The 22,180-nt window shown below is 44.6% G+C and overlaps 1 protein-coding gene across 1 annotated transcript; it reads right to left on the reverse strand.

Moving 5' to 3' along the window:
* Nucleotides 1–3,007: 3,007 nt before the first annotated feature.
* On the reverse strand, nucleotides 3,008–12,092 carry LOC135889529 (zinc finger protein 239-like). Its single transcript, XM_065417390.1, has 5 exons — nucleotides 12,078–12,092; nucleotides 8,904–9,030; nucleotides 4,828–4,941; nucleotides 3,727–3,960; nucleotides 3,008–3,474 (listed from the first exon to the last, which is right to left on the reverse strand). The coding sequence occupies exons 1-5, from the start codon at nucleotides 12,090–12,092 to the stop codon at nucleotides 3,008–3,010; spliced, it is 957 nt and encodes a 318-aa protein (XP_065273462.1).
* Nucleotides 12,093–22,180: the final 10,088 nt, after the last annotated feature.

Genomic DNA, 22,180 nt, shown 5'->3' on the forward strand with positions numbered 1-22,180 from the left:
TTTGCCAGTCTAGACAAGGCCCTAGATGGCTTACAGACGAACACAAGACTGGTCATACTGGGTCAGACCAATGGTCGATCTAGCCCAGTGTGCTGCCTGAGAGTGACCAGTGCCAGATGCATCAGAGGGAATGAACAGAACAGGCTTGTTGACCTGCAAGGTGAAGGTCTGTCACCTTACCTTTAACTTTATTGTTGTGGATTCCTACTTATCCTATTTTACCACACCTTCCCCGAGGTCTCTGGACAAATCAGGTGTGAACCACTCCTTTGATACAGATGTGTCACAATCCAGCTGACTTGAGGAAGACTTTGGGCCAATGTTAATTTGGAAAAGGCCCTCTTAACCCAGCAGGTTTCTCAAAATATCTGTTGCTGTGAACCGCATGTAATCTGGATGTGTGTACCTCAAAGCTATCAAACATGAAAGAAACACAAGGCCAGTTTTGGGGAGGTTTCCAGAACCAGGCCTGAGGGTTAAACAGCTATGCTCAAAAGGAAAAGGGGCCTCAGCACCTATAAAAATAACTGGTTGCAAAATTTAAATTAAATTAAAAAACCAAACCAAACCGAAAAACCAACCCAGAAAAGCTACCATCACACATCCATCACCATTTTAGATTTTGACATCTCCTACCTGATGTGACATCTTTGCTTTGCAAACAAGAGACCTGGAGAACTCTGTGGCTGTTACCCTCTAACTGGGTAAAAGGCTGCACATCTTGTCTCAAGTAATTTTCCTCTTAAGGGAAGATTTATTTTAAAATTAATCATAATAAATTCCATATGAAATAGAAATAATTACAGTCTATACTGGGTTTCTATTCTCGTACATGCTATTTCTCTCACATATTCCCCCACTCTAATTCCTTTGGAGTGAGATTTTAATTTCAGGATTAGCCTCCATTTCCTATGTAGTAGGAGGCGGCAGGGAGTGAACTAGAAGAAAACCTGAATTATATTGTAACACTGAAAGTTATCACATGATCAGCCTCTTCCGTTACACTAAATAACTTCATGTTTAATTTCATTGTCACTGGTAACAACTTATTCAAAGATTACAAAATATAAACTGATAGGGCAGTTTTCTGTTGATTTCCATTTCCACCCAGTGAGCTTTGTGTGAAGTCACATTCTACAATAACCTAGGAGCCTTCCATTTCTGTGAGTTCATTTCTCCCTGGGTCTTCTCCCAGAAGTGTGGGTGGAAGGGGGTCTCTAACTACATGGGAAGGTTGCATCATGAGAAAAACCACCTGTGCTCTATTTTCACACTTTCTAATCTTTCAAAGTAGCAGCAGGAGGAGAAGTGATATAAATGCATTAGACTTAATAGCAAAACGAAGAGACCAAACGACAGACTCTGGACTCAGCATTCATGTATCCTGCAGTCTGAACTTGGAATCGGATACATTCCCTCACTGGCTACCATCATTTGCCCAGCATGGAAGTGCTTCTTGTCCAACAAGGCAGCCAGATTGGGACCCATAGGCATAGAATGGCTCTGAAGGAATCAGCTGTTTCTCTCTGTGCTTCATGAAACATTGGATCCAAATGGTAAAAGACAGTTGTGACCAATTTAATCATGGCATCCTTTAGGAGTGTGACCAATGCCACTTAACAAGGGAGCAGGGTTCTAAAAATAGTTTACCTGGCCACAGGTCACCATAGCTTCCATCTCTGGGGTGAAAATCAACCACAAGTACCTGCAATTTCTTCCTGAGTTCTTGTCAAATCTTTGACCTTACTTGGAGTAATTTTACACTTCTCTGGTGTAGAATTCTTCACCAACCACACAACATATCAGTAGCGATAGTGAGGTATAACTCCCCCATCTATGCCCTTTTATTTCCTTAATCTAGTGGCACAGATTTTAATTAGGGGCTAAATTCAGGTGTGGCTTAGAATCCTTGTAAGAAACCAAATGTCAGGTATCTATTAAACATAGGTATCTTTCTGCAGCTATATCACATTCAACATGGATTTCATTTCCTACACATTTGCAGCATCTCCCAGGGGTGAGCTGAAGAGAAATGTCACTTCCATTTTTCCCATCTCTACCTAGATAGGGATTGCAATTCCCAAATAATAGGCAACATGCACATGATTAGGAAGGAGATATCTTCAGGAGCGACCTCCTGCAGGGCCTGGGCCACAATTGCTTTGGGAGGCAAATGCATGGGTATTTTCCTTAGTTACAAATCATTTACTAGGGAATCCTCTTGCCAGCCCTTTACAAAAAATATTGACCTAACCAATTGAACAACAGGGGGATTGGGATGGTGATGGGGAATAAGGGAATCCCTCTGATTTACCCAATCTTCTTCTGCTGTTACAGAGGGTGAAATGACATTTTCCCCTATCCCTGCCCTGTTCCTGCTCTTTGTTATAGTTCAATATATTTTAAGTGAGGAAAATGGTAATAAAAATATCTGCTCTCCAGCACAACCTGAAACAATATCAGAGCAACTGGGAATGAAACAATTTGTTCCCGAAGGGGAACTTGATGACTAACAATTGCTTTGAAATGGGGGAACAGTATAACCGTGATGCTCAGGATTTGTTTAGACTAGGAAAAGTGGTGGAGTTTAGGTCAGGTCAAGGGGAAAGCTAATGCCAACCATTGCACCTGGGCTGCATCTGCTCTACAACTATAATTGTCTTTTTACACCAAGATCACTAACATGAGCAGCCAATGCCATGTACAGTGCTAGTAGATGTAAGGCACAGGTAGTTTTTGCCTCAGTGTAGCTTGTTGGGATCAAACCTCTCTCTCCCACCTGTACCTGATGAACATTCCTGGCTGGAGGGACACATGCTCCTACAACTCAAAAGGAAAGGAGTTGATAGAAAAGATCACAGGACTGACCCCAAAGAAGGGTGAGCTGCAAAGGCAGAAGCAGGCAATTCATCTGGTGGAGCTGAGAGGCGACGGTGAAGATGGAGCAAAAATCACTATGTGAAAATTAGCAAATGTGATTTTTTTTAAAAAAAATTTTTGGCCAGCCCTAGTCAAGGGATTTATTACAGTTCTCTCTCATATGGATTTTCTGATGTCTAATAAGGCTTGAGCTCTGATTGAAGCTTTTCCCGCACTCAGAGCATGTATAGGGTTTCTCTCCCACGTGGATTCTACGATGTGTGATAAGGTGTGAGCTCTGATTGAAGCTTTTCCCGCACTCAGAGCACGTGTAGGGTGTCTCCCCTGTGTGGATTCTCTGATGTCTGATAAGGTGTGAGCTCCAACTGAAGCTTTTCCCACACTCAGAGCATGTGTAGGGCGTCTCTCCTGTGTGGATTCTCTGATGTGTGAAAAGGGTAGAGCTCTGATTGAAGTTTTTTCCACACTCAGAGCACGTGTAGGGTGTCTCACCTGTGTGGATTCTCTGATGTCTGATAAGGTGTGAGCTCCAACTGAAGTTTTTCCCACACTCAGAGCATGTGTAGGGCGTCTCTCCTGTGTGGATTCTCTGATGTGTGTTAAGGGTAGAGCTCCTATTGAAGCATTTCCCACACTCAGAGCATGTGTAGGGCGTCTCTCCTGTGTGGATTCTACAATGTGTGATAAGGGTAGAGCTGTGATTGAAGCTTTTCCCACACTCAGAGCATGTGTAGGGCATCTCCCCTGTGTGGATTCTCTGATGTGTGATCAGGGCAGAGATGTGACTGAAACTTTTCCTGCACTCAGAGCATGTGTAGGGCTTCTCTCCTGTGTGGATTTTCTCATGTCTGATAAGGTTTGCGCTCCAACTGAAGCTTTTCCCACACTCAGAGCATGTGTAGGGCTTCTCTCCTGTGTGGATTCTCTGATGTAAGATGAGGCCTGAACGACGAATGAAGCATTTCCCACACTCAGAGCATCCATAAGGTTTCTCACCCATGTGGATTCTCCTACGTGCAATAAGGTCTGAGCTCGAACTGAAGCTTTTCCCACACTCAGAGCAAGCATAGAGCATCTCTCCTGTGTGGATTCTACGATGTCTGAACAGGGTTGAGCTCTGATTGAAGCTTTTCCCATACTCAGAGCATGTGTGGGGCGCTTCTCCTGAATGGATAAGCTGATGTGAGATGAGGGTTGAACTATCAATGAAGCATTTCCCACACTCAGAACATTCATAATGTTTCTCACCCGTGTAGAATGTCTGATGTGTGATAAGGATAGAGCTCCAATTTAAGCTTTTCCCACATTCATGGCATATGTAGTGTGTCTCTTCCAAGCTGATTCTGTCACTTGTTATAAGGTCTGAGTGGCTACTAAAGTTTTCCTCTGGCCTCTCCTGAGTCTCACAAGAATTTTCTTTTTCTTGGAGTGCACAACTCCCGGAAACATTCCCTTTGGATCTTCCTGATAATGTTCCATGTGGTTCTACTTGCTCAGTATCTTCCTGATGGGGTTTCTCCTCCTCATTCTGACTCACCATCCCCTCACCTGATAGGAGACAGATAGAATCCAGACATAGGTCACTACCTGTGCTAGAAAGAAAGAAAATCTCAGAGAGAGGAATGGAAAAAGGGATGAACAAACCAAAATATGTGTGGGAGAGATCAAACCTATCAGAAGCTGATTTTCCCCAAACCGTTCCCCAGAGGAGAGAGGAAGGGATCAATTTTGGTCTGCATCTCACGAGAACACGCAGGGGAAAGCGAGATCGGGGAGGGACCTGCTGCCAGTTGTCAGTCAGAATAGGAGGATAGCATCTGCCATAATGATTCCACATCTGCAGGGAACAATCCGGAACTTGGGAGAGTTCACAGGGTCTTTGTAGGGTATCCCAAATGTTTCCTGCATTCCCAAACAGTTTTTGCGCTGGTTTAACCAATTCCTCACCTGTGAAGGCAGCTCTTGGAAGCATTTCTTTCTCAGAGCCCTGGATGTCCGGGACCCGCAGCTCTTCCCCTCGTTCCAGCTGCGAGATCACATCAGGTTTGGAAACTGGAAACCCTACTCCAGGCAAAGAAAACAAGGGAGAACAGTGGAATTTGTGGGATACTTGTCACAAAGAATATTCCATGATTTTAACCCCAGCTCATTGTTAAGCAGTAACATCCCAAGGCCATCTTCCTTGGCTCAAAGTGGCAGGAGAGTTATTATTATAAATCATATGCATTACCTTAGTGCCTAAGGACCAACTAACAGTGGGTCCCCATTGTGCTAGGCAAAGTACAAACAGAGAATAGTAGATGGGCCATGCCCTGAAGAATTTCCAATCTAAATAGAGAAGACAGACACAGAATGGGGGAAGGGGTACAACCCACTGTTAGAATATAGATATTCAGGCCTACCTGTAAAGCCAATATTTTAAGAACTTAGGTGTATTTGTATCACTTAACTACATACAGGAGTATAAAAACAAAGAATCAAAATCACTGTCTGTATGTGTCTCTTACTGTGACAGTCTAAGGCCTTGTTCTTAGGCTAAGGCCTTTGGCTAAGCAGCAGGGGCGGCCATAAGCTGGGAAGCATAGGGTCAGATCTTCACATCCCAAACCAGTCACACTGAAATAAGGTGTTATTGGGCTGTTAGGAAGATTATCCTGTTCAGACAGGGCCCATCACCACCAGATAAAGAAACAGATCTTAAGATGGTTAAAGAAAACTTAGTTTGATAGCATCCTGTCTGGCAAGAAATCACGTATCAATGCTTGTGGTTGTGAAACCCTCGTTTCTGTTTTGTTCTATCTTTATGGCCACCACTTTTACATTGTTAATCAGTCTGGTTCTCTAATTGTTTCTATCAGCTGTATAATTAATTTTGCTAGATGTAAGTTAATTAGGGTGGTGGGATACAATTGGTTAGAGAATTATGTTACAATATGTTAGGATTGGTTAGTTAAATTTCAGTACAATGATTGATTAAGCAAAGGTATAGCTGAGAATATTACTATATAAACTGAGTCAAACAGGAGGGGGAATGGGAATGGGAACAGGGAATGGGGACACAGGCAAGGCTCTGCGGCATCAGAGCTGGTAAGGGGGACATGGGGTAAATGCTTTGCTGTGTCAGAGTGGGTAAGGGGGACATGGGGTAAACGCTTTGCGGCATCAGAGCTGGGAACAGAACACTGGGGAACAGACTAAGAGATAAGCCCGACTGGTGTGAAGGGCTTCAGAATATGCTTGCCTGGAAACTAACCTCAATAAACATCGCATTATCTGCGCTTCGGACTTCTGGTCTTTTGCTGCTTCCTGTCTGCATGACAAGAACAAGGGAAGTGGGAGGGTGAAGGGAAAGCCCTCTAACAAAACTAACATGATCTGATAAGGTAAGCCTTTAAGGAAAGTTTTAATACACTTTGGAACAGATCAGGAATTCCCATGAGGACTGATGAGCAGGTGATGGTAAATACACATTTAGATCCCTTCGTGTTTTATATCTTTTCCCCAGAAGGCGCACTGGCACACAGTCATGGATCCATAGGATCTGTGCAATACCCTGGCTTTTAAACAGTCCTTGGGAGGTGCCCCTTGAGTGCGATAGACCCTCAAGGGGTCCCACTCTTCCACAAGGATAGGCCATGTGGCTTCAACACCTGAGACTGAGCCTCTGGCTTCAACACTCCTTTTTCAACCTGTGAGCTCTGTCAGCAGGTCCAGCTGAACGACACTCCTGTTCAGTGACTGTTCCTCATTCAATGCAAAGAGCAAGTTTTCGCTGTGACACTGGGCAGACTTTTAAAACATAGCAGGGTTTATTAGTCAACTGAAACACAGCATTGGAAAGTCCTTAGATTAGCACAGGGAAGCAAAGAAGACAATATAGTCCATAATGGCCAATGCGCTTGAGCCATGCTGCTGTAGAAAACGCTTTGGTTTCCTTTCACTGTGCCTGTCAATTTGTCTTCACTCTGGTAGAGCTCCCTGCGTCTGTGAACCCAGTTCTTCCTGCTCCCAAAAACATAACGAGTCCATGTATGCTTCACTCAGCCAAGCGGAGATCCTCCCATGGACAGGTGAGAATTATTCCCTTGTCTCTCTCAGGTATTCCACTGATGTAGGTTAGTCCAAGCGAGTCCTTAATGATCCATTCATATCACCCCATGACAGCTACGTGACAAAACACCTCATGTCTCCTGCTCTTTATAATCATAGCAATAACAATACCAATCACAGCAGGAAACTAAGGTGTGTATTGGCATCATACAAGTATCAGCAAAATTCCTACCTCTATCACACACACATTGCTCACAGCCCTTGGAGAGAAAGCAAAGCACAGGAACTGGACATTAGTCCAGTGAACACAGTGGAGGACAAGCTGCAATCCTCAAACCCTAGTCAAAAAGGAGAGGCATGTGGGTCCCTACCCATAGACAGGGGCTGGCTAGAGGCCTGATACCTGAGAGGACATTCCTTGAGCAGACCATGGAGGCAGGTCAAAGGCTTAGCTACTCCAGAACTGTGACATCACAAAAGCACATTTTGGGGAATTAGGAAATCTAGTGACTCAGGAGTAATGGGAGGGAGAATTAAACTCCCCCAGTGTGTGGAGAAAGCTGGGGAAATATACACTAAAATTCAGGAACAACAGCCTCTAATTCTTCTGGAAAAGGAGAATGTAAGAAACAAGAACTGGGCCAAGAAGCCTGGAGGGAAGACAGCTTCTGGCTGCTGTAGATGGGGAGCGGGGGGATGAGACTCTCTCCAAACTCTCACTCTTGTTGACCCCGACCTGATTTTATGATCTATGACCTAGTCTCATGTCTTGTGGGCAATTTTATACTCGCTAGAGGTAAAATGTCATTATCAGAGTATTGCTTATTAGCTTGGAACATGCATGGAGGGGCAAGGAGGTGAAAATAAATAAATGGGTTATTAAGGGCAGGTCTACACTACAGCCGGGATCGACGCTTTGAGATCGATCCACCGGTGGTAGATTTAGTGGGTCTAGTAAAGACCTGCCAAATCAACTGCGGATCAACTGCAAATCGCTCTCCAGTTCTCTACTCCTGACTCTACCTGTGAATCTCTCCAGTCGACCCCCCACAGTGTACACCCTGCTGTAATTCGACCTAAGGTACGTCCACTCCAGCTATGTTATTCATGTAGCTGGAGTTGTGTAGCGCAGGTCGACTGACCACGGTAGTGTAAACATAGCCTAAGCTTGCTACAGTTAAGGGCCTTATAATAAGTTGAGGCTTTGTGGGAGTAGTTATGCTGAACTCTAGGATTTACCTGAGGCTTGGGTAGGGATTCGAGGTTAAAGGTCTGGCATCCCCCACAGCTCTAGATCCCTAAACCTCTCCTCCCTCCCACTGACCCACCCAGCCCACATCCTGGGTGCCCTTCCTCCAAACTCTCCTCCCCTTCATCCCATTACTCTGAGCCGGCACCACTTCCCAGTACCTTGGGAACTTCTTGTGTTCCCTCCTCATCTCTCACTACCTCCTCCCTCCCTGCTGCTTCTTAGCTTTAACCCTGCACACACCGTCCCCATGTCCTGGCACCCCAGAATTATCTTCCCCCCCTTCTCCTCCCCTCATAAGGCTCTGTTCTCCCTTCACTTGTGGAGTCCTGAATGGCACCATTATATGCTCTCCTATCAAAAGAGGAGCTCATCTGACTGTCACACAAGCCATGCATGAGTCATACACCTATTTACTCAATTTAGAATTCTACAGGTGGCATATTTTCCTCTTAAAATGAGGAAAAGGCATGAAAGCTACGTTATTAATGTAGTTATTAATGTGGCCAATAAGGATACATTAAATCCAATTTTAAAATGACTGACGGCACCAAAAAGGCACATGTCCAAAAATTATACTAGTGGGTGGGAGATAAGGCAAAAAAAAAGGGGGGGCAAGGAAACCTGCAAATCTTGTATGATGAATAAAGGTATAAAATTATTACTACTCAGGTTCTTTAGAGACCCCACAGCTTCGAATAACCCAGGGGACAGGACTCCTTACCTAGCAAGACCACCGTCACATAGTTCTCCTCCATGACATCCCTGTAGAGGGCTCTCTGAGTGGGGTCCAGCAGAGCCCATTCCCCCTTGGTGAAATACACAGCCACTTCCTCAAAAGTCACCAACTCCTGAAAGAGAAAGAGTCCAACACTCAGTACCTGCTGCCCCACTCACAACCCCACTATTCATGGAACAGCAGCACCAGGTAAATGGAAATTCCAGGAAGCACATGTTAACAGAGTCCCACCCCACCTTGTCTAGAACAGCCAGGAGACATCAGAGGGTAGAAAGAGAGAACCTTTGTGTCTCCCAGCTGACAGACAGAGGCAGGGTTTTTACATTTATCACATACCCTACTAGCCAGAGCTTGATATAGGAGATGGGGCTGTCTCTGGACCCTACTGGTGTCTCCCTGGTACGAATTCCAACACTCCTCCAAATAAAATATATGGATGAAAGGGAAGTCAATAGTAAAGAATATAAGTTAGAAGATCAGAATTGTAGAAAATTGGTAAGGGAGGCTATCAGAAATCAATGATCAACCAATGGAAATAAGAAGGAAGTTTTAAAAAGTATATTAAGTACAAAATTAATCCTAACAATGGTAGTGGTAAATTACTAGATGGAAATGGCAGAATTATCAAAAATAATGCAGAAGAGGTAAAAGTGTTCAATAAATATTTATCTCCTGGATTTGGAGAAAAACAGATGATGTAACTCATATCATAAGATGTTGATGTCGACAGTCTTTCCATTCCAACAACAACTCATGAGGACAGCAGCTATTAAAGTTAGATGTGTTTAAATCAGTGGGTCCAGATAACTAGAGTTTTGAAAGACCAGGTGGAGGAGTGTGGTGGACTGTTAATGTTGATTTTAATTGCGACTTGGAACACTGGGGAAATTCCACAAGACTGGAATAAAGCTAATGCTGTGCCAATATTTAAAAAGTATAAAAGAGATGATGCAGCTAATTACAAGAGAAATTGATACTGGATGAGAGAATGAAGCAGCCGATACATGATTTAATTAATAAAGAATTAAAGGGGGTAATATAATTAGTGACCATTAACAAAGGTATAGAGAAAATAGATCCTATCAAACTAACTGGATATCCTTATTTGATGAGATCAAAAGTTTGGTTGCAGCTAATAGTATTGATGTAATATACCTAGACTTCTGTAAGGCATATGAGTTCATTCAGCACAGTATTTTGACTAGAAAGATACAAAATACATACGGCATACATTAAATAGATTTAAAAATGGGATTGTAAATAGGGAACCATGATCGAGTGGATTTCTTTCTAGCGGGTTCCCGCAAGGATTGGTTCTTGGCCTTGCTATTTAACAGAGTATATAAAATCATCACTGACAAAGTTTGCAATTCCCACAAAGATTGGGAGTGGTGGTAACTAATGAAGTGCCAGTAGATTCAGGCTCCAGCATTGGGAGTCTGGGAAGTTTTCCCAGCCCTGGCTGGAGGGCAATTTTCTGTTCCACAAAGAGGGGGAAGTTCCATTCCCAACTCCTGTGCCTTGAAATTAGGCTCTATCTGACACTACACCCCATATTCGGCATAGTGGTATGAGTATAATATGATTAGGACATAATTATAATGCATTTTGTGCAAGATGCGTCATGTGCGGTGTCATTGGAAAAATTATGATTTATTTAATAGGATTATCCTATTTGTGTGTACGGATCATATATGTATCTGAAGTTATGGATATTGACTATGTATCTGTATTTCAAATGTGCTTACTCTGGGTAACATCCACAACTAGCCTTTCAGGTACAACAATGAAAAAGCCAGACAGTGCTGATGGCTCATCAACAAAGACAATGGATCATGGAAGAGCTTAGCCTTCCTGTGAATGTTTCAGCCAGCCTATGAGTCATGGCTACCATGACTCAACAGGGCATGCTACGGCATGTGACCAGACCACATGACACTGTACTCCATTTTGGTACCTCTATTTTTCCACAGATTGAACTGGGAACTGAGTTTGGAACAAAGGGTTCCCGCCATATGGAAAAGCTACATAAGGTGCGGTGTGACGTCATCTCTTGGCCTCATTCCCCAGACAGGAGAACTCCTGGAAGCACCTGAGGAACAAAGACTGAACTGGGGGATGTGCTGGTCCCAGGGTAAAGGGATTTACAGCTTGTGTATGGAAACTTGGTGGACTGCTTCAATCAGTCAGGGTGAGAAATTGCTAATTCAAATTCTATCGATCTAGTACAGGGGCGGGCAAACTTTTTGGCCTGAGGGCCAGGTCGGGTTTTGGAAATTGTATGGAGGACCGGTTAGGGGAGGGGGACGTGACCCAGCCCCCACTCCCTATCTGCCCCCCTTTCTCACCCATGAGGCCCATCCCCGGGACTCCTGTCCCATCCAACACCCCCTGTTCCCTGATGGCCCCCCAGGACCCCTGGCCCCATCCACCTCCCACTCCCTGACCGCCCACAGAACCCCAGCCAACCCCCCCTCCTTCCTAACTGCCCCCTGGACCCCTACCCCCATTCAACCCTGCCTGTTCCCCACCCTCTGACGAGCTGAGGCTGCGGGGGAGGGAGAACAGGAGGAAAGGGTCTGGGGATTAGTCTCCCGGGCCAGGAGCTCAGGGGCCAGGCAGGAGGGTCCCATGGGCTGGATGTAGCCCGCAGGCCATAGTTTGCCCAACTCTGATCTAGTATGTTAGGCTTAGTTTGAGTTTTTGGTTATTTGCTAAGTAATCTGCTTTGATCTATTTGCTATCACTTATCACTGGGAAATTGGCTGTTGTCTTCTATCTTTCCTTGAGTGGCTTAGGAAAAGCACTCAGGTAGCTTAATTGAGTGTATGGCGCCACCTGCTGTCATGTTGGGTGATAACAGGGACTGGAGAGGCTAGCTGAATCTCCAGCAAAACAGTGTGAAAAGGGCCAGACCATCTTGAGGGTTAGAGGGCACAGTGGTTTCCAGAAGCCCCCCAGACTGCACCCCAGGGTGACAACCCAACACACCCTACACTACACAAGTCTCAGCAGGTTTCTCACATCCTGTCCCCTCCCTTTCTCCACCCTAGATATTTCCTGCCTCCCACCACCTCTAGCAGCTCCCACCCTCCTATGCCTTTCCTGCACATCTCCCTCCAAGCAGAATCCACCACCAGCTCCCTGATAATCCCTTACCTGAGCCAGCTCCATTGCCGCCATTTTATTCCCGCTGGGAGGATGGGATGATCTGGAGCGAAACGTGGACATTATTCTGTAGCCTGTCAGGGCGAGAAGGGCAATGTGAGAGCATTCGGATGGGGCTTTTGTTCATTCCACAAGCCGATTCTCCCTGGATTTTTCCATGCTAATGGACATTCTAGGTTCTGCCAAACTGTGAAGCATGGAGTGACCTTATTGCAGTACAGGCCTAGCCTCCTCCCACCAGGGTGTAACCCTCTGAGATATGGTGAAACCCTCCCAGTAGCAGAGTCTCTCTGTTACACTTACCAAGTTTGTGGATGATACCAAGCTGGGAGGAGTTGCAAGTGCTTTGGAGGATAGGATTAAAATTCTAAATGATCTGGACAAACTGGAGAAATGGTCTGAAGTATATTGGATGAAATTCAATAAGGACACATCCAAAGTACTTCATTTAGGAAGGAACAATCAGTTGTACACATACAAAACGGGAAATGACTGCTTAGGAAGGAGTACTGCGGAAAAGGATCTGGGGGTCATAGTGGATCACAAGCTAAATATGAGTCAACAGAGTTACACTGTTGCAAAAAAAGCAAGTATCATTCTGGGATGTATTAGCAGGAGTATTGTAAGCAAGACACGAGAAGTAATTCTTCTGCTCTACTCCGTGCTGATTAGGCTTCAACTAGAATAGTGTGTCCAGTTCTGGGTGCCACATTTCAGGAAAGATGTGGACAAATTGGAGAAAGTCCAGAGAAGAGCAACAAAAATGATTAAAGGTCTAGAAAACATGACCTATGAGGGAAGATTGAAAAAATTGTGTTTGTTTAGTCTGGAGAAGAGAAGACTGAGAGGGAACATGATCACAGTTTTCAAGTACATAAAAGGTTGTTAGAAGGAGGAGGGAGAAAAATTGTTTTTTTTAACCTCTTAGGATAAGACAAGAAGTAATGGACTTAAATTCCAGCATGGGCAGTTTAGTTCGGACATTAGGAAAAATTTCCTATCTTAGGCCTGGTCTACACTAACCCCCAAATTCGAACTAAGGTACGCAACTTCAGCTATGTGAATAACGTAGCTGAAGTCGACATACCTTAGTTCGAACTTACCGCGGTTCAGACGCGGTCCACACGCGGCAGGCAGGCTCCCCGTCGACTCCGCGTTACTCCTCTCGCCGAGCTGGAGTACCGCAGTCGACGGCGAGCGCTTCCGGGATCGATTTATCGCGTCCAGACCAGACGCGATAAATCGAACCCGGACGTTCGATTGCCAGCTGTCGAACTACCGCGGTAGTGTAGACCTGGCCAGAGTGGTTAAGCACTGGAATAAATTGCCTAGTGAGGTTGTGGAATCTCCATCATTGGGGATTTTTTAAGAGCAGGCTGGACAAACACCTGTCAGCGATTGTCTAAGATAATACTTAGTCCTGCCTTGAGTGCAGGGGACTGGACTAGATGACCTCTCGAGGTCCCTTCCAGTTCTATTATTCTATAAACCAAAGGCCAGAGAAGAGCAGAATCAAAGGAGTCACTTTGGGGGATTCTCCCTGTCATTGTCCCCAAGGCAGCTGTCTCAGGTTAACTAAGTTGTTTGATGCTCCAACTTTTATACTGTCTCTCCTGGGAGTGCCCCCTTTCATGGGCTGGGCTTAGTTTTAGCTCTTGGCAAGTGTGACCCTGAGGGCTCTGAGACTGTGCCTTCTTGCCTCAGCACACCTTGTTTCTTTCTGTGGCTCCCCAGTGAGTCCAAATGAGTAGATACTCCTGATAGAGACTGTGAACATAAGAAAGGCCCACTGCATCAGACCAATGGTCCATCTAGCTCAGTGGCCAATGCCAGGTGCTTCAGAGGGAATGAATAGAACAGATAGACTCATAGACTTCAAGGTCAGAAGGGACCATTATGATCATCTAGTCTGACCTCCCGCATGATGCAGGCCACAAAAGCTGACCCACCCATTCCTGGAATAATTCTTTCCCTTGACTCAGCTGTTGAAGTCCCCAGATCATGATTTAAAGACTTCAAGTCGCAGAGAATCCTCCAGCAAGCAACCCCTGCCCCATGCTGCGGAGGAAGGCGAAAAACCTCCAGGGCCTCTGCCAATCTAACCTGGAGGAAAATTCCTTCCCGACCCCAAATATGGCCATCAGCAGAACCCCGAGCATGCGGGCAAGATTCTCCAGCCAGACCCGCATTGACCATTGATACTAATTACCAGCGATGGCACGTTATTGACCTATTGACTAAAATCATGTTATCCCATCAAACCATCCCCTCCATAAACTTATCAAGCTTAATCTTAAAGCCAGAGAGGTCTTTCGCCCCCACTGTTTCCCTTGGAAGGCTGTTCCAGAACTTCACCCCTCTGACGGTTAGAAACCGTTGTCTAATTTCAAGCCTAAACTTCCCGACGGCCAGTTTATATCCATTTGTTCTCGTATCCACATTAGTACTAAGCTGAAATAATTCCTCTCCCTCCCTGGTATTTATCCCTCTGATATATTTAAAGAGAGCAATCATATCCCCCCTCAGCCTCCTTTTGGTTAGGGTAAACAAACCGAGCTCCTCGAGTCTCCTTTCATACGACAGGTTTTCCATTCCTCGGATCATCCTAGTGGCCCTTCTCTGTACCCGTTCCAGTTTGAGTTCATCCTTTTTAAACATGGGAGACCAGAACTGCACACAGTACTCTAAATGAGGTCTCACTAGTGCCTTGTATAACGGAAGCAGCACCTCCTTATCCCTACTAGAAATACCTTGCCTAATGCATCCCAAGACCGCATTAGCTTTTTTCACGGCCACGTCACATTGCCGACTCATAGTCATCCTGCGATCAACCAGGACTCCGAGGTCCTTCTCCTCCTCCGTTACTTCCAACTGATGCGTCCCCAGCTTATAACTAAAGTTCTTGTTAGTCATCCCTAAATGCATCACCTTACACTTCTCACTATTAAATTTCATCCTATTACTATTACTCCAGTTTACAAGGTCATCCAAGTCTCCCTGCAGGATATCCCGATCCTTCTCCGAATTGGCAATACCTCCCAACTTTGTGTCATCCGCAAACTTTATCAGCCCACTTCTACATTCGGTTCCGAGGTCAGTAATAAATAGATTAAATAAAATCGGACCCAAAACCAAACCTTGAGGAACTCCACTGGTAACCTCCCTCCAACCTGACAGTTCACCTTTCAGTACGACCCGCTGCAGTCTCCCCTTTAACCAGTTCTTTATCCACCTCTGGATTTTCATATCGATCCCCATCTTTTCCAATTTAACCAATAATTCCTCATGCGGTACCGTATCAAACGCTTTGCTGAAATCGAGGTATATTAGATCCACTGCATTTCCTTTATCTAAAAAATCTGTTACTTTCTCAAAGAAGGAGATCAGGTTGGTTTGGCACGATCTGCCTTTCGTAAAACCATGTTGTTATTTGTCCCAATTGCCGTTGACCTCAAGGTCCTTAACTACTTTCTCCTTCAAAATTTTTTCCAAGACCTTACATATTACAGATGTTAAACTAACAGGCCTGTAGTTACCCGGGTCACTTTTTTTCCCCTTCTTGAAAATAGGAACCACATTAGCTATTCTCCAGTCCAACGGTACCACCCCCGAGTTTACAGATTCATTAAAAATTATCGCTAACGGGCTTGCAATTTCTTGCGCCAGTTCCTTTAATATTCTCGGATGAAGATCATCCGGTCCGCCCGATTTAGTCCCGTTAAGCTGTTCGAGTTTGGCTTCTACCTCGGATACGGTAATGTCAACCCCCCCTCCTTTATTCCCCTCCGTTACGCTGCCTCTATTCCTAAACCCTTCATTAGCCTCATTAAAGACTGATGCAAAATATTCGTTTAGACATTGTGCCATGCCTAGATTATCCTTAATCTCCACTCCATCTACAGTCTTCAGCGGTCCCACTTCTTCTTTCTTTGTTTTCTTCCTATTTATATGGCTATAAAACCTCTTACTATTGGTTTTAATTCCCCTCGCAAGGTCCAACTCTACACGGCTTTTGGCCTTTCTCACTCCATCTCTACATGCTCTGACCTCAATAAGGTAGGTTTCTTTGCCGATTCCTCCCCTCTTCCACTCTTTGTACGCTTTCTGTTTTTTCTTAATCACCCCTCTGAGACGCTTGTTCATCCAGCTCGGTCTAAATCTCCTGCCTACGATCCGTTTTCCCTGGGATACAGGCCTCCGACAGCTCCTGCAACTTCAACTTGAAATAATCCCAGGCACCTTCCACCTTTAGATCCATAAATATGTTAGTCCAATCCACTTCCCTAATTAGTCGCCTTAATTTATTAAAGTTAGCCCTTTTGAAATCGTAAACCCTAGTCTCCGATTTAATTCTGTTAATCCTTCCATTTAGTTTAAACCGAATTAGCTCATGATCACTCGAGCCAAGGTTGTCCCCTACAACCATTTCCTCAACGAGGTCCTCACTACTCACCAAAACCAAATCTAAAATGGCATCCCCCCTCGTCGGTTCAGCAACTACTTGATGAAGGAATTCATCAGCTATCACGTCTAGGAAAATCTGAGCCCTATTATTGTTACTAGCATTTGTTCCCCAATCTATATCCAGGAAGTTAAAGTCTCCCATGATTACACAGTTCCTATTAGTATTTACTTCCCTAAAAACATTAAAGAGTTCCCTGTCCATATCCAGGGTAGATCCCGGCGGTCTATAGCACACCCCAAGCACTATCCCAGGGGAGGCTCTAGTAGTATTTTTACCCAATGTGAGTATTGCCCAGACAGACTCCGTCTTATCCATTCCATCACTTATTATTTCTTTACAGTTTACCTCATTATTGACATACAATGCTACTCCCCCACCTTTACCTTTGTTCCGGTCGTTCCTAAACAGCACATACCCTTCCATACCTGTACTCCAGTCATGACTACCGTTCCACCATGTTTCGGTTATTCCTACGATATCCAGTCTCATTTCTCGGACCAGGAGCTCCAATTCCTCCATTTTGTTACCTAGGCTTCTTGCATTGGTGTATAAACATCTTAATTTATGCCGTTTAGCCTCCCTCACATTAATTATCCAATTTGGTACGGACATAAGAAAGGCCCACTGCGTCAGACCAATGGTCCATCTAGCTCAGCGGCCAATGCCAGGTGCTTCAGAGGGAATGAACAGAACAGATAATCATCAAGAGATCCATTCCCTGTCACCCATTCCCAGCTTCTGGCAAACAGAGGCTAGAGACACCATCCCTGCCCATCCTGCCTGTGACACTGGCAGATGAGGTGTTAGCTCTTGCAAAAGCCCCGAGGTCCATCAACACCAGATAGACTATTATGGGATGTTAAAGAAGACAAAAGACTGTTGTTGTGCTCTTGACCTCCCATTAGCTGAGTTTCCAGCTCAGAGCACATGGCAAGAAGGGGATTAAAAAAACCCATACAGAAGGAACTGATTGTTTGTATGCTGCTTGGATTCTGGAGGGAAAAGTTTCTAGGCATAAGCAAGAGATCCCTAGCTGCTTAGCGTGCATTAGTCCTAAAGAATATGTAGAGCTTGCTTATTATAGAAGCTTCTATTACCTTTTGAAATTTAAGACTGTAACTCGCCTGCATCTCCTTTAACCAGCTTTAACTTTGTAAACAACTCTCGTTTCCTTTTAAATAAATCTTAAAACAGGTTAAAGGAACAGGAGCTGCTAACAGGGAGTTTCGCAAGGGAGTTCTCCAGGTGAAGGAGGAGCAAATACAGCACCTTTGGGGTAAGTGACTGTCTGTAGTGTCTGTGTGTGTTTGGGGGTTACTCGCTGTGTGCTGAGCTTGTGTTTGTCTGTATGTTTGTTTGGTTGTTTGAAGGATCGTGTGCTGTGGCTGGCAGTTGGAAGCTGTGAGCTTCAAAGGAAGGTTTGAAAGCTAGAAGCCTCTGTTAATTGGCTGACCCTTAGCCAGTGGGTGGGGCTATCAAGCAGGCCAGGGCTTTATAAAGCAGTGTGCAAGTGAACAGGGGCTGCTAACAGGGAGTTTCACAAGGGAGTTGGGAAGGGGGCAAGGGCCCCTTGCTGTTTCTTAAAACTATAAACTAAACTACTTTCAAAACTTCTTGAGTTAAACAAAACCCTTTCATTAACTAGGAGACCATGCAGGCAGAAGCCCAGCAGCAGGATGGGGGCTATCCACTTTATTGCACTGAGTGCAGCATGTACGATTACCTGCCCTGTGGGTGGGTGGCGTATGTGTGCATTCGGTGCAAGGAGCTCCTGGTCCTCAGAGACTGCATATGGGCTTTGGAGGCCAGGGTGGCGGAACTGGAGGAGCTAAGGGAGGCAGAGAGGTATGTTGATGAGGCTTTCCAGGACACTGTAGAATTGTCCCACCTCTGGTCAGACAGCCCCTGCACTGTTGAGGAGGATGAAAGGCCCAGGGAAGCAGAGCAGTCAATGGGAGCAGAGGGAAACCTTCCCATAGTTGGGACCCTCTTTCCAGATGGTGTTAGGGTATCCTCTCGCACTGAGGTTACCTCTCCGGGGGAGGGAACTCCAGTCACTAGGTGTTAGTAATGGGAGATTCGATCATTAGAAACATAGATAGCTGGGTTTGTGATGACCGGGAGAACTGTATGGTGACTTGCCTGCCTGGTGTGAAGGTTGTGGATCTCTCAAGGCATCTAGACAGACTTATGTGTAGTGCTGGGGAGGAGCCGATGGTCGTGGTACATGTAGGTACCAATGACATAGGGAAGGGTAGGAGAGATGTCCTGGAGGCCAAATTTAGGCTGCTAGGGAAGAGACTGAAATCCAGGACCTCTATGGTGGCATTCTCAGAAATGCTCCCAGTTCCACATGCAGGGCCAGGTAGGCAGGCAGAGCTTCAGGTCTCAATGCGTGGATGAGACAATGGTGTAGAGGAGGAGTTTAGATTCATTAGGAATTGGGGAAACTTTGGGGATAGGGGGAGCCTATACAGGAAGGATGGGCTCCACCTAAACCAAAGTGGAACCAGACTGCTGGCACTTAACATTAAAAAGGTTGCAGAGCAGTTTTTAAACTAGGAGATAGGGAAAAGCCAACTGCTGCAGAGGAGCATGTGGATCGGACAGAGACTTCTCTTAGAGGAGAGTCTATTTGATAGAGATTCTCTAGGTTATAGTCAGGAGCAGAGGATGGAAGAGGATAATGTAAGGGTCAGATCAGACGAGAAACATTCACATAAAGAATCGGACACATCAGAAGAGGGCAGACAAATAAACAGTGACAAGTTTTTAAAGTGCTTGTACACAAATGCTAGAAGTCTAAATAATAAGATGGGTGAACTAGAGTGCCTCGTGATAAAGGAGGATATTGATATAATAGGCATCACAGAAACCTGGTGGACTGAGGACAATCAATGGGACACAATCATTCCAGGGTACAAAATATATCGGAAGGACAGAACAGGTCATGCGGGGGGGGGGGGGGGGGAGTGGCACTATATGTGAAAGAAAATGTAGAATAAAAAGAAGTAAAAATCTTAAGTGAATCCACATGTTCCGTAGAATCTCTATGGATAGTAATTTCATGCTCTAATAAGAATATAACATTAGGGAACTATTATTGACCACCTGACCAGGACAGTGATAGTGATGATGAAATGTTAAGAGAAATTAGAGAGGCTATCAAAATTAAGAACTGAATAATAGTGGGGGATTTCAATTATCCCCATATTGACTGGGAACATGTCACCTCAGGATGAAATGCAGAGACAAAATTCCTTGATACTTTAAATGACTGCTTCTTGGAGCAGCTGGTACGGGAACCCACAAGGGGAGAGGCAACTCTAGATTTAGTCCTGAGTGGAGCGCACAAGCTGGTCCAAAAGGTAACTATAACAGGACCGCTTGGAAATAGTGACCATAATATAATAACATTTAACATCCCTGTGGTGGGAAGAACATCTCAACAGCCCAACACTGTGGCATTTAATTTCAAAAAGGGGAACTATGCAAAAATGAGGGGGTTAGTTAAACAGAAATTAAAAGGTACAGTGGCTAAAGTGAAATCCCTGCAAGCTGCATGGGCGCTTTTTAAAGACACCACAATAGAGGCCCAACTTCAATGTATACCCCAAATTCAGAAACACAGTAAAAGAACTAAAAAAGAGCCACCGTGGCTTAACAACCAGGGAGAGATAAAAAGACTTCTTTTAAAAAGTGGAAGTCAAATCCTAGTAGCTAAATGTAAAGGAGCATAAACACTGCCAAATTAAGGGTAAAAATGTAATAAGAAAAGCCAAAGAGGAGTTTGAAGAATGGCTAGCCAAAAACTCAGAAGATAATAACAAAATGTTTTTTAAGTACATCAGAAGCAGGAAGCCTGCTAAACAACCAGTGGGGCCCCTCGATGATCGAGATACAAAAGGAGTGCTTAAAGATGATAAAGTCATTGTGGAGAAACTAAATGGATTCTTTGCTTCAGTCTTCATGGCTGAGGATGTTAGGGAGATTCCCAAACCTGAGCCGGCTTTTGTAGGTGACAATCTGAGGAACTGTCACAGATTCAAGTGTCACTAGAGGAGGTTTTGGAATTAATTGATAAACTTAACATTAACAAGTCACCGGGACCAGATGGCATTCACCCAAGAGTTCTGAAAGAACTCAAATGTAAAGTTGCGGAACTATTAACTATGGTTTGTAACCTGTCCTTCTGTACCCAATGACTGGAAGATAGCTAATGTAACGCCAATATTTAAAAAGGGTTCTAGAGGTGATCCCAGCAATTACAGACCGTTATGTCTAATGTCAGTACCGGGCAATTTAGTCGAAACAATAGTAAAGAATAAAATTGTCAGACACATAGAAGAACATAAATTGTTGGGCAAAAGGAAATAAAGAAACTAATCAACAGAGCCAGACGTGTACCCAGAAGCCTCCTGCTATAAGACAGGCCCAAAAAAGAAACCAACAGAACTCCACTGGCCATCACCTACAGTCCTCAGCTTCAACCTCTCCAACGCATCATCAGTGATCTACAACCCATCCTGGACAATGATCCTGGACAGGTGAGCAAAGCCCGCAGGTAAGTGGGGAACATGGAGACCTGGGAGATGGGTCGGAAATGAGAGGGAGTGTGGGCTATATTGGCAGAGAGAAAGGAGGGTCAGGACAAAACTGGGAGGAAAGATCAAACCAGTATCTTAGATGCCTATATACAAATGCGAGAAGTATGGGTAATAAGCAGGAAGAACTGGAAGTGCTAATAAATAAATACAACTATGACATTGTTGGCATCACTGAAACTTGGTGGGATAATACACATGATTGGAATGTTGGTGTGGATGGATACAGCTTGTTCAGGAAGGATAGACAGGGGAAAAAGGGAGGAGGTGTTGCCTTATATATTAAAAATGTACACACTTGGACTGAGGTAGAGATGGACATAGGAAATGGAAGTGTTGAGAGTCTCTGGGTTAAGCTAAAAGGGGTAAAAAACAAGGGTGATGTCATGCTAGGAGTCTACTACAGGCCACCTAACCAGGTGGAAGAGGTGGATGAGGCTTTTTTTAAACAACTAACAAAATCATCCAAAGCCCAAGATTTGGTGGTGATGGGGGACTTCAACTATCCGGATATATGTTGGGAAAATAACACAGCGGGGCACAGACTATCCAACAAATTCTTGGACTGCATTGCAGACAACTTTTTATTTCAGAAGGTTGAAAAAGCTACTAGGGGGGAAGCTGTTCTAGACTTGATTTTAACAAATAGGGAGGAACTCGTTGAGAATTTGAAAGTAGAAGGCAGCTTGGGTGAAAGTGATCATGAAATCATAGAGTTTGCAATTCTAAGGAAGGGTAGAAGGGAGAACAGCAAAATAGAGACAATGGATTTCAGGAAGGCGGATTTTGGTAAGCTCAGAGAGCTGATAGGTAAGGTCCCATGGGAATCAAGACTGAGGGGAAAAACAACTGAGGAGAGTTGGCAGTTTTTCAAAGGGACACTATTAAGGGCCCAAAAGCAAGCTATTCCGCTGGTTAGGAAAGATAGAAAATGTGGCAAAAGACCACCTTGGCTTAACCACGAGATCTTGCATGATCTAAAAAATAAAAAGGAGTCATATAAAAAATGGAAACTAGGACAGATT

The sequence above is a fragment of the Emys orbicularis genome, chromosome 15 (genome assembly GCF_028017835.1).
Source record: "Emys orbicularis isolate rEmyOrb1 chromosome 15, rEmyOrb1.hap1, whole genome shotgun sequence".
NCBI lineage: Eukaryota > Metazoa > Chordata > Testudines > Emydidae > Emys > Emys orbicularis.